This window comes from Rhinatrema bivittatum, chromosome 7, assembly GCF_901001135.1.
Source record: "Rhinatrema bivittatum chromosome 7, aRhiBiv1.1, whole genome shotgun sequence".
Classification (NCBI taxonomy): Eukaryota; Metazoa; Chordata; class Amphibia; order Gymnophiona; family Rhinatrematidae; genus Rhinatrema; species Rhinatrema bivittatum.
Genome location: NC_042621.1, coordinates 196,374,421 through 196,386,803, shown reverse-complemented (window position 1 = coordinate 196,386,803; position 12,383 = coordinate 196,374,421). Strand labels below are relative to the sequence as shown.

Below are 12,383 nucleotides of genomic sequence, written 5' to 3'. Positions count from 1 at the left end.
TCAAAGTTCTAGAAACTTTGACAAAAGTGTTCCGTGATTGGGCTCCATCCTGATGATGTCACCCACATGTGAGGACTAACATCCTGCTGTCCTGTGAGAACACCTGTTACAGGTAAGCAACTCTGCTTTCTTAAGAGTGGCACTTAGTGGCCCCTGGGCCAGGACTGTCACTGCAATAACCAGTCTAAGTATGTTGGAGTGTATCAATATATATATATATTTGAGCTCTGACCGACGTACCACAAATGCGCGGACAAGAGAGCTCTGACTGACGTGCCGCGCATGCGCGGATGAGAGAGCTCTGATCGACGTGCCACGAATGCGCAGAAGACATAGTATATAAATGTGTACTGTAGACATAAACACTAATTATCTTCTTCGGCTCTTTCATTACACTTTTCTGAACAAACATCTCGCCCGTTTTAACGGGCTCAGCGGCTTGTAGGGATATAAAATGGAAAATCCCCAGGTAGTTGTGATTGAAGGCTCATGGCACTAGATCCCAGGTCTAATTGCAGTTGAGCTGGAAGTAGAAAAGAGCAGGAGGAAACTCGGCTAAAAAATTACTCTGTCAGAATATTGATGCTCCTGGAACGCTAGGACCTATTGAGATTGCAAATAAAGGTTTTTTCCTGTCCATTAGCCGCTCTGTTTCCTCCTTTTGTTGGAAGACAACCCTGAGCTAGAGAGTCCCACATAAATAAGATTAACTTCAGAGAAAGCAAGGTTGTTTACCTATGGCAGGTGTTCTCTGCAGTCAGTGATTCATCTCTTCCCTTTCTGGAGTTGAGCTGATTGATTTAATTAGAGAATTGAGGCATGCTGCATGCTGTGGGAGCTACAGTGCATGCTCATAGGTGTCAAGATATTCGTAGAACGCTCTCTGAAAGCTGTGTGACTGATTCACTGTCTTCAGACAATATCTATTATAAGTAGCAGCACTATATTTGTTTTATAGTCACATGAGAAATCATATGTCAAACAAAGGAGCAAGATAAATTTGAAAAAAAACAAACAAAAACCCCCAATATTATTATCACTATTTAAGACAGTAGTATTCACTGACTTGTTTTTAAGGGCCAGAAATGAGTTTTCAGGCTATTCCTAATGAATATATTTATGATGGATTTGCATAGAATTGAAGTAGTGTGCATCAAATCTGTCTCTTAGGTATTCATGAAGGACAGCCTGAAAACCCAACATGTTTGCGGCCCTTGAGGACGGTCTGAATACCATTGCTTTATGATTTAAATAAAGACTCTTCAGTTAAAGCTACTGAATAAACATGGAAGTGTGGTGCTGGTTATACATAGCTTCTCACTGTGCCATTCATGCTCAGAGCATGTAATGGCAAGTTTGAATTAAGAAAAAGATTGTTAAAATGAAACATAGAACATGTTGGAAGATAAAATTCATAAGGCTTATTCATTCTTCTTATCTCCAGTCCCACTTATTGCAGACCATTTTTGATCCTCTGGGCTTGTCCCCAAGCTTTCTTGAAATCTGACATTTTTTTTTTTTGTCTTCACCATATCCAATGGGAGACTTTTTCACAAATCTGCAAGCTTTCTATGAAGAAATATTTCCTCATATTGTTCCTAATTCTTCTGAGGACATTTTTTTTTCACAAGAAAAGTGATGGTTCTGTAGAACAATCTCCCACTGGAGGTGGTTGAGACAAAAAAAAAGTGTTTGATTTCAAGAAAACATGGGACAAGCACAGCAAATCTCTAAGTGGAGAAAGTGATTGAATACCAAGAATCAGTTAAGACAGGAGCAGCAAACTCAGTGGTCCTCAAGTGCCACGCAGGTTTGATTTTCATGACATTCACAATGAATATGCATGAGAGATTTGCATGTACTGCCTCTATTGCTTGAAAATATCTTATGCATATTCATTGTGGATATCATGAAAACTAGGCCCATTTGTGACTCTTGAGGGCCAAAGTTGGCTATCCTGAATTAAGGTCTATAGGAAGTGGGATTGGAGGTGGCTAGATTGGATAGGCCTTGTGACCAGAGTCTGTGTTAGCTTTTTTGTTGGCCTGTATGAACAGTTACGGTACTGCCCTGCCTCATTCTGTTTTGTTTTTTTGAAATGCTGAATTTTTATTTTTTCCAGTAACCAAGACACTATCTCTTTTTCTCTTTATCTAAAGACCTTAATTTTCAGTTGTTTTTCCTGAAAAATTAACAGTGTTTATAACAAAAATGAGAGGAAATCAATGGAAAAATAGTAATTTTCTTTATACTGATTTTCTCCCATTTTTGTTATAACAAACACTAATAAATTAGTGATTATTCAAGCCCAGAGTTGTACGGGCTTGATATTATAAGCCATTATTCTATTGAGGCTATGTATGACGGTTGCAATGTAAGCAAGTCTTCATTGAGTTCTACATATAGCTGGACCTTTTTGTATTTTGACAGTTTCGGATTTTCAGCTATCTTGAGTTTCTTATAAATACTATCTTAAATATAGGCATCCCATACTTGGGCACCCTAAGTTTGAGCATCCTGTCCAGGCTTGCCTTGTACAGGACGCATAGTTGGACGCACAATTGTCAAACGCTTGTTTGTAAGCATGCTGCTAGTGGACGTCTTATCCATGATACCGGTAGCAAGAATCCTAAGTGCCTTGTGATTTGCACTGCTTGCCATATTCGAGCACCTCTGATCTTATCAGCACTGCCTGGAAGCACAGGGAGAGTTGTCTCCCTTGGATTTGGCTGAGCCCTGCCCTTCCCAACAAGATGCAGGAATGGGACCCAAGTTTTGCCTGGTTTTGAGGCTCCCCTAACTGGAATTTCAGCAGGGGATGACTTCTCAGTGGACATATCTCAGACGCCCCCTGTGTTTAGTGTAGATCATTTTGCCTTTTTTCTTGGGTGGAATTTTTTCAAGGGCTGCAGTCCCTTCTAATGTTCGGTAGAACCGTCCAAATCTGGAAGTTCAGGAGTGCAGGTTGCAGAATCCCACATGTTGTGGTACTATGGATAAGCATCTGAGTGTTCTCTGGCCTGCTGCGGGTTCCAATAATGGAGACCCCACTGGCTCTAGTGATGAGAGGGCAATCCTTACTCCCTGGAGGATAGAGAGCTTCCTCCGTGACTGGAAGTCATATAGTGGGTCAGCAGCTCTGATCTCCCAGCACTGACGATGCTGTGAGTGCCGAGTGTTGGTTCCCTTGTCTGAACCAAAGAAGAATCCAGTTTTAGTGCCTTTATTGGCTGTGAATGGGGTGCTCCGGAAACTAATGTTAAAAGGGGCAAGCCTTGGTAGGGCTGTAACCCCTGGATGTGACCGAAAGAGTGCAGTTGCAATTTCCAAAAGTGATTATGCTGGTGTGTACAGTCTCCAAGCGAACAACCTTTCCTGCAGAAGGAAAAGCGGCATTGGAGAATGCACAGGATGGGAGAGTTGAGGCTGTCCTTGCACAGGCCTTGAGGCGATAGCAGTGAATTTCATTTAGCCTGGTGGCTTGCTCTTGTTTGCTTCTCTTGCAGGAAGTTGATGAGACTGGTTGGAATACCAGGGCAGTGATGGAGCCAGCTGCCACCTTTTTGGTGGATGCTGGCTGTGCCTTGGTCCGTCTTTCTGCCAGAGGGGTGGCTTTGGTGTTAGCGGCAACACATCAGATGTGGCTGAGATTGGTCAGCTGCTACAATTTGAAAGTCTAATCTTATGAAATTAACCTTAAAGGATCACTCTTGTTCTGGGAGTGAGTTAGTAAATGCCCATAGGTGGGGTAAGTCCCAAGTTCCTCGTTTACCAGAGGATTAAAAGCAGGCAGCATGCTCTTTCGGCATGAGGGGCTGTACTAGGGATTTCAAAAGTTTTTGACCCTACAGAGAAGTGCCTCCTCAGAGGGTTCGACCTCTAAGTAGGTCTCAGACCTTTTGGCTCAGGTAATTCATTATGAGGCATAGGCTCAGGTGGCGATGCATCCTGACCTCCTTAAAGAAAGTGTGCCGACCCACCTCCTAGAACTGGAGATAAGGGTTCACCTGTCTCCTCTTATTGGGGGTGGATCAAGATCAAGTCAGACCAGTGAGTTCTGGAGGTGATAAGGAACAGCCATGCTCAGGAATTCTGCGTTCCTCAGGACAACTTCATGGTGTTTACCTGCAACTCTCTGGAAATGAGGCTGGCAGTGGAGGTTACATTGCCCAGGCCCCTGAGCTGGGGGGCTGTGGTTCCAGTGCTTATGTCACAAGAAAGTACGAGCCATTATTCCATTTATTTCATTGTACCCAAGAAGGTTTCCTTTCACCCATCCTGGTCCTAAAGGAAGTCAATAGCCATTGAGAGTGGCTTGTTTATGCATGGAAACCTTATGCTCAGTGACAATGACATTACAGTCAGGGGAGTTTCTTACGTCTCTGAATTGTCAGGTCTATCTACATATTCCCATTTGGCTGCAGCATCTTTGCTTTTGCGTTTCAATGTTTTGGGGCGACATTATCAGTTTTTAGCACTACCTTTCGGTTTGGCCACTGTGCCCAGGACCTTCTCCAAGGTCCTAGTAGTGGTAGCGACAGTGTCTAGACAAGATGTTTCTGGTCCACTCATACCTAGACATTTGGATAATTTGGGCCAAGGCGTGGAAAGAGTCTTCCGGCCTCATGGTTTCCTTGCTGCAGTTTCTAGGTTGGGTGGTAAACTTGCCCAAGAGCAAGTTAACAGTATCTCGGATGCTGGCGTGTTTTGGTGTTCGTTCCGACATGAAGCAAGGCAGGGTGTTCCTGGTGGAGGCCCGCATTCAGAAATGGATAGTGCAGGTGCGGCTATTGATAGAAGCAATTCACCTGGCGGTATGGTCTTACCTGCAGATATTCGGTTGATGGTAGCCACCCTAAAAGTGTCTCTGTGGGCAAGGGCACATATGCATCCTTCTCAGCACACACTGCTGGCATGATGGAGTCTACAGTCGGGACTTCTCGATACGACTTCATTTACTGGTGAAGACTAGCATCCAAATGCAGTAGAGGCTGAAAGCGGATCATCTAAGGAAGGACATTTCCCTACAAACACCGGGCTGACTGGTACTCACGACGGATACAAGCCTCCAAGGTTGGGAGGCTCACTGTCAGGAGTTGATGGCACAGGGGCACTGGACTGCAGAGGAGTTTCTCTGAAGAATCAGTCATCTGGAAGCATGTGCCGTACAGTTGGCATGCTTGTGGTTTGTTGACTGCTGGCAGGGTCAAGTGCTTTGAGCAATGTCAGACATTGTGATGATAGTGGCATGTATCAATCGCCAGGAAATCACCAAGAGCCAGCAATTGTTGCAGGAAATAGTCCAGTTCTTGGAATGGGTGGAAGTACATCTTCAGAAAATGTATGCCTCCAATATTACGGGAAAAGACAATGTAAGAACAGATTTTTCAGCAGACTGTCTGGATCCAGGAGAATGGGAATTGTAGGACGAAGCATTTATTTATTTATTTTTGGTTTTTATATACCGGAAGTTCCTGTATACAATACATATCACTCCGGTTCACATTTAACAGAGATAACTATCGCCGGGAAGGCGGTTTACAAGGAACATATCGTATATAATAAACGGATAATCTAAAATAAAGTACAATCAATTATGAAACAACTAAGATCAACTTAGAACACAACTTGGAACATATAACTGAAGTAATATAAGCAATATGGACATTACATTATTGTTGTAAGACAAGGGTGGTTGTTGTTCTTCTTGCTTTAGCTCTCTGGGAAAGCTTGACGGAAGAGCCAAGTCTTGAGTTTCACTTTAAAAGTAGTGTGGCATGGTTCAAGGCGGAGGTCCGGTGGTAGGGAGTTCCAGAGGGACGGGCCCGCTGTAGATAGAGCGCGTTTCCTCAGGGTAGATTTTGCAGGTTGGGTGGTCATTCTGTTCTGGTATGCCCATCTGGTTGGTTTTTTAGAAGAGTGTAGTTGAAGCTGGAAGGTTAAGTTGAGGGGAGAGATGTTGTGTATGGCCTTATGAATCATCATGCAGGTTTTGAACTGAATCCTGTATTTGATGGGAAGCCAATGGAGATGCTGGAGGATCGGGGTGATATGGTCCCTTTTTTTGGCATTGGTAAGGATCCTTGCAGTGGCATTCAGTACCATCTGGAGTGGTTTGGTGGTGTATGCGGGAAGGCCCTGCAGGAGTGAATTGCAGTAATCTAATTTGGGGAGAATGATGGCTTGGAGTACTGTGCGGAAATCCCTGTAGAGTAGCAGGGGCTTTAGTTTCTTTAGCACTTGTAATTTAAAGTAGCATTCTTTTGTAGTGTTATTTATGAATTTATTGAGGCTGAGTCTGTTGTCTAGTAGTACTCCCAGATCTCTGACTTGAGGTGCGGTGGCATATCCTGAGATGTCTGGAGAGTTGTTGGATGTTGGCGGGGCAGCTTGATCCGGTGCTATTATAAGGATTTCCGTTTTGTTGGTGTTTAGTATCAGGTTGAGGCTGGATAGAAGATCGTTGATGGATGATAGGCATTTTTTCCAGAAGGCCATGGTTTTGTGTATGGTCTCAGTGATGGGGATGAGAATTTGTATGTCATCCGCGTATAAGAAATGGGTGAGCTTGAGGTTAGTAAGTAGCTGACAGAGTGGGAGAAGGTAAATGTTGAAGAGGGTGGGGGAGAGTGACGATCCTTGAGGTACCCCCATCTTGGCTTGGATGGGGTGAGATTCCTTGTTGTTTATCTTAACTTTGTATGTTCTGTTCTCTAGGAAGGACTTAAACCAGTTGAAAGCTGCTCCTGTGATGCCGATGTCTGTTAGTCGTTGTAGTAGGCTATGGTGGTTCACGGTGTCGAATGCTGAGGAAAGATCCAGAAGCGCGAGGAGACAAGGTTGGCCTTTTTCAAGATTGAAGATAATGGTGTCCGTTAGTGTGGCTAATAAAGATTCAGTGCTCTTTTTCTTCCGGAATCCATATTGGTTAGTGGTGAGGATATTGTTGTCGTCAAGGAATTCAGAGAGTTGTCTGTTGACAATTTTCTCCATAATCTTAGCTAGCATAGGGGGGTTAGCTATAGGTCTGTAGTTAGCCGGATCTGTGGTGGGAAGGTTAGGTTTTTTGAGGAGAGGTTTGAGCGATGCTAACTTGAGCTGGTCAGGAACTTGGCCTTGGGCGAGGGAGCAGTTAATGATTTCAGCAACTGGCTTGGCAATGATGTCATGTATTGAATTCAGCAGGTTTGATGGTATATGGTCTAAGGGGTGAGAGGACGGTTTTATCTTCTTAAGGATATTCGCTATTTCTAAGGTGGACGTGGGTTCAAGAGTTTCGAGCGTTGCTGTGTATGTGTTGGGTTGAAGAGCGGTTGCTGTAGCTGATTGCGGTCTGTGGTTGCTTGCGTGGATTGTGTGGGGCGTTGGCCCTTTGAGAGGGGCTACGAGTGCGGTGATTTTGTTGTCGAAATAGTCGGCAAGTTCACTGGCTTTTTTTAGAGCTTGGTCATCTGGGATGTTTGGTCCGGGAGGTTTAGTGAGGGCAGAGACAGAAGCATTCTAGTTCATAGTGGGCTGCTGGGGCCTACCGTTTATAGACTTGCTGGCGACATCGCTCAATGCGAAGGTTCCTCCTCTTCTTCAGTCTAAGGGGATATCTGAAGTAGTTGGGCATCAACGCTCTCAAGCAGAAGTGCCCATGTTCGGCGGAGTGATTGGAAGATTGAAGGACACACAGGGCTGGTGCCTCTGATGGTTCCAGATTGGCCCAGGAGGCTGTGGTATGCAGAGTTGCGGAGGCTCCTGGCAGACTCCGTTTACCGGTTGACAGGGATCTATTCTTCGTATTGGTCCATCTCAATTTTGTCTTTTGGTGTGGTCCTCGATAGGGCTCGGTTGCTGAAAGATGGAATCTCCACTGCTGTGTTTTCCACCTGGCTTTGAGAACAAAAGTTCTTCCCCTCTTTAGATTACGTTTGGGTTTGGAGAGTATTGAGGCTTAGTGTGAGGAATGAGGTGTGTTTCCTTGTTTGGCTAAGATCCTGCTCATTTTGGAATTCTCACAGGATGGGTCATTTAAGGTGCAGATGGTATTTCTTGCTTGTTTTCAAGAGTCATGAGAATGTCTCATGGAGTTTTAATCTGGTTTTAGAATTTTGGCAAATTCCACTTTTTGGCCTCTGTATAATCTCTCCTTAAGGTTAAAGTCTTGAAGACTGTGTTTTTCGTGGTGAATTGTTCTGCACATCAGGTCCAAGCTGCGGGCTCCTTTTTGCCAGGAACCATTCCTCCGGGTAACTCGGAGTGATCCAGCTCTGACTGTTCCATCCTTTTTTGCTGAAGGTGGCCTCGGATTTTCATTTGAACTAATCAATCCCCCCCCCCCCCCCCCCCTCAATGCTGGGCAGGGAGAGAGATGTGAATATCATCTGTTGTGGCCCTTGGAAGTCGAGGCATCTGATTGGAGTTTATTAAAACCTCTCAGGAAGATTTGACCACCTGTTTGTTCTCCACAGTGGGGGTAAACAGAGTGAGTCAGCGTTGCAGGCTACATTAGCCTGTTAGGTTAAAAAGGTTATCACAGCCATGTGTATGGATGCTGTGTAGCCATTGCCTAAACAGGTTAGGGCTCATTCCATTAGAGTTCAGGCAGTGTCATGGGCAGAGCTTCGATTGTGGTCTCTTGTTAAGATTTGCAGAGCAGCGACATGCTCCTCCTTATACATTTTTTTCCCAGGTATTACCACCTGAATGTACAGGCCTGGAAGGACGCAGCCTCTGTGTGTGTGGTGTTGCTTGGACTGTGGGCAGCCTCCCGCCCGGTTTGGGAGTAGCTTTGGTACATCCCACTGGTTGTGGATTAATCTGTCTGAATGCTGAGAAATTAGAAATGATTACTTAGTTGATGATTTCCTTTTCTCTAATGAAGACAGGTTAATCCACCTTCCCGCCCTTGGCTGCTGGTTTATAGCTCTATTGTCCTCCTGAGTGGCTGCATTCTGGGGATAACCGGTAAGTGTCAGTTTTAGTCCTTAGGTTAGTGATGTGACACCCTTTGGCTGAACTCAGTTTTTCCTATTGCTAAGTGATTGAGTGGTTGTCTGTTAATAGTTAAAATCAATTATTGTTAGCTTGTCCACAGTTTGCTTTTGCAGAGAATACTGGCGGGCTGATGTCAGAGCAGGGGTATATATACTGTGATCTCAGTTTTGCTCTGTCTCCTTCTGCTGGTAGAAGTGTATAACTCACTGGTTGTGGATTAACCTGATTTAATTAGAGAAATGGAAATTATCAGATATTAATTTCTCATTTTCCTACATCAGACATCCACTTGTAAGAAATCTATGTGTTAGAAGTGATTAACTATATTCCTTGTCACACAGATACTCTGAATAGACACTTTCTACACATTTTAACTGGAAATGTATTCAGATGATGCTCTGTTGGCTTGTTAATATAGGATATGGAATACCACTGAAGAGAGATTCTGGAGATGACAAAACTGATGAAGAAACAGAAGGGGCACATTCAGAAGATGAAATGTATGCACAGAGGGGTCTCAGAAGATCTCAGAGTATGAGATCTGTAAAAGTTGTGAAGAGGAGTAAAGAAGTAAGTAATATACAATGATTACTTGAATCATTAGAGTGAGACTTCTTTTACCACTTGTAACGGCTTGCATATATATATGATACCAAGGGAAATGTGTTAGTAAAGGTGGCAAGTCCTGTTTTCATTCTCATTGAAGCTAAACATATCTTTTTTTTTTTAACAAAACATTTATGTAGCAGTTATTGCATTAATGATTCCTATTTGAATAAAATGAGCAATGTAGAGTAACTAAAACTGAAGAAAATGTGTTAATATAATTACAGAATATATATTTGATATATTTACATTATAATTATAATGTGCATGTCTCTGTGCAGTTTCTGGAAGACTGATTTATAAATCAAATAATAATTAACTTAAATCTTTGTATATGTCTGCATGTCTTTGTCTTATCCTTAATTGATGTTTTGTTAAAAGGCATAATTTTCTTTTTCAGGTACGATATGGATCTCTTAAGCACAAAGTAAAGAAAAGGCCACAGCTGTATTAAATGGCTTACATTACAAACATCATCAACTGCTGTATTCCAGTAACTTAACTTAAGCAGGATTTGAAAATCTGAAAAACATTTTAAACATTTAAAACATTGTTTGGTGGCAAGTCTTATTTTTTGATAGCCAGAATAGCTGTACTTGATCAGCTTTGTTTTTTAAAAACATTTTTATTTTAACTTGATTTATACTGTTAGGATGGATTAAATTCTGAGTGCATATCAAATGCTAGTAAGATATGGAAGCAATATAAGAACTATGTCTTCTAGGCCTTTGCAAAAAGTAAATCATTAACATGGTTGAACATTTTTTTTCTGTATCTTGATACTTGAACTAATTCTTCATAATGTTAAAACATTTAACTTAAAGGGGTAAGAGAATTCACATTTTCTTCTCATTTTCCTGGGAGAGTGCTGTTAAAATGCAGTTTTCTTGCACATATTAACAATTTGCATTTTTAATTATAGCAATTCCAAATGTGGTATCCACACAGCACTTTGATATTTTTTCAAATTTGCACACTGTAAATGATTTACTTAGCTGAATTTTCTCATCTTTATTTTGGTTCTGATTTTTTGTGCTTACTTGCCTATTTGTGTAGTTGATATTGAATCCTTGTGTTGCCAGATCAATGTTTATTTTTCATTTTTATGGATTGGGTTTAATTGTTTGCAAAGTAACTAAACAATCTTTAAAGAGTTTGATGAAAGGCTTTCTTTTTAAGTAAAAGTAATTTATTTGTAATTTTTAATACTGTAGCAGCCACTGCTGGCAGTGGAGTCTGTACTTGGAAGGGTATCCCAAGATCAAGTTTTTATTATGTTCCCTAGCAGTTCCGAAGCAATTTCATTCATACTTAATATCATTGCTCTACTTTTAAGTTATTGCATTTAGTAATTGAGCAATACCATTTGCTTTTAGATATATTTTGTCCTATTCATTTTGGCTTTAACGGTTTTGATTGTTTTAAGCCAATATTTCTATTCAAGGACAGCTTAAGGTTGCCTTGGGCCCTGGGCAGGACCCCATGCATGGGCTCCCTACTCCCCTTATCCTTATCCTTTTCCCTTCCCTAACACTTAATCCAGTCATCTTTGGGACACCCCCCCCCCCCCCAAGGCTTGGGCCCTGGGTGATGTCCCTATCCATGTGCCATGTCCCCTCACACACCCCCCCTTTTAATCCATCATTGTTTCTAATGTTAAGCTGTTTGGTTTTCCATTTTCAAACTCTTTCAATTTATGCATTGGTAGGAAAGGAATATCTGTAATAAAACACTAACTTCTAATTCTTCTATCTAGTATTTTTATTTCTTCTAGAAGTTATTTCAAGTCTGTTGTAGATTGGATACCATACAAACAGCGCTATATCATTTCTAGTCATGTTTGGGGGGGCTTACCCTTAAGTGATGTGAGAGATTAGTTGCTGTAATATCTATTGGATTTGCCTTGTATTAACTTGGGTGCAAACATCTATGGTCATTGGGCCACTAAAGTTCGCAAGATTAAAATTGGGAGAATGCCTCTATTAAAGAAGATGTAAGAGGAGACTGTGCAGAGCTGGTTAATTGTACTATTATAAAAATAAGTGGCCTGTAACATAACACTAAACTCAAGTACACACATATATATTGGAGGAAAAGCACTTTCCAAGAACTGTTTTGTACCATTGCTAAGTCTTATACATTATCACAGATGTATTATGAATATACATTTGCATGTAGCATAGACATATGCATAACTCATTAAGCATGTTTTTTTGTCATTAGGGCTGGATTTGTTAAAAAAAAAAAAAAAAAAAAAAAAAAAATTGTGTTAACCTTAAATGTAGATTTGCCTTAATATTTTCTAAAAAGCTGCTGATTGCTATAATTTTTTAACAGCTTGGGTGTTGCTTATTTTAAATTTTGCATTTGATTATTGCATGCTTACTGCAGAGGAAACCATATTACTTGTTTCTTTGATAAAAATTGTGCAAGCAAGACAACTTTTTGTCCTGAAATTGTATTGCCCATTTACTGTACCACTGCTGTTTAATATGGCAAGTGAAATATCAGGGAATGAACAGTTTGACACATGCAATGTATATTTTTGCTGAACAAAAATAAAGTTTATTTATATTGTTTGGGTTTTGTTTAAAACATGTTAAAATAGGGAAAAACTGCTTTTGTTAATTTGTTTTTCTCAGTCCTACTATTTGAAGAAATATGTGCATTCAGTTTAAAAGCAACAGTTTTATTTATTTACAGTGATTTCATACCCGCCCAATTACCAGATATCTGTTCTGGACTGTATCAACTGAAAACATTTACAGCCAACATGGACTTCTGTAGAAGAATGT

The 12,383-nt window shown here is 41.4% G+C and overlaps 1 protein-coding gene across 3 annotated transcripts in view; it reads left to right on the top strand.

Annotated features, from left to right (window-relative positions):
- Window positions 1–12,167, top strand: part of REEP3 (receptor accessory protein 3) — a 198,133-nt gene extending 185,966 nt beyond the window's left edge. For all 3 annotated transcript variants that reach the window (XM_029609727.1, XM_029609726.1, XM_029609728.1), the window contains exons 7-8: window positions 9,401–9,552; window positions 9,989–12,167. In XM_029609727.1, coding sequence (XP_029465587.1) covers window positions 9,401–9,552; window positions 9,989–10,042 — 206 coding nt within the window. In that variant the 3' untranslated portion in view covers window positions 10,043–12,167. The remainder of the gene's footprint in view (window positions 1–9,400; window positions 9,553–9,988) is intronic.
- The last annotated feature ends 216 nt before the right edge of the window (window positions 12,168–12,383 follow it).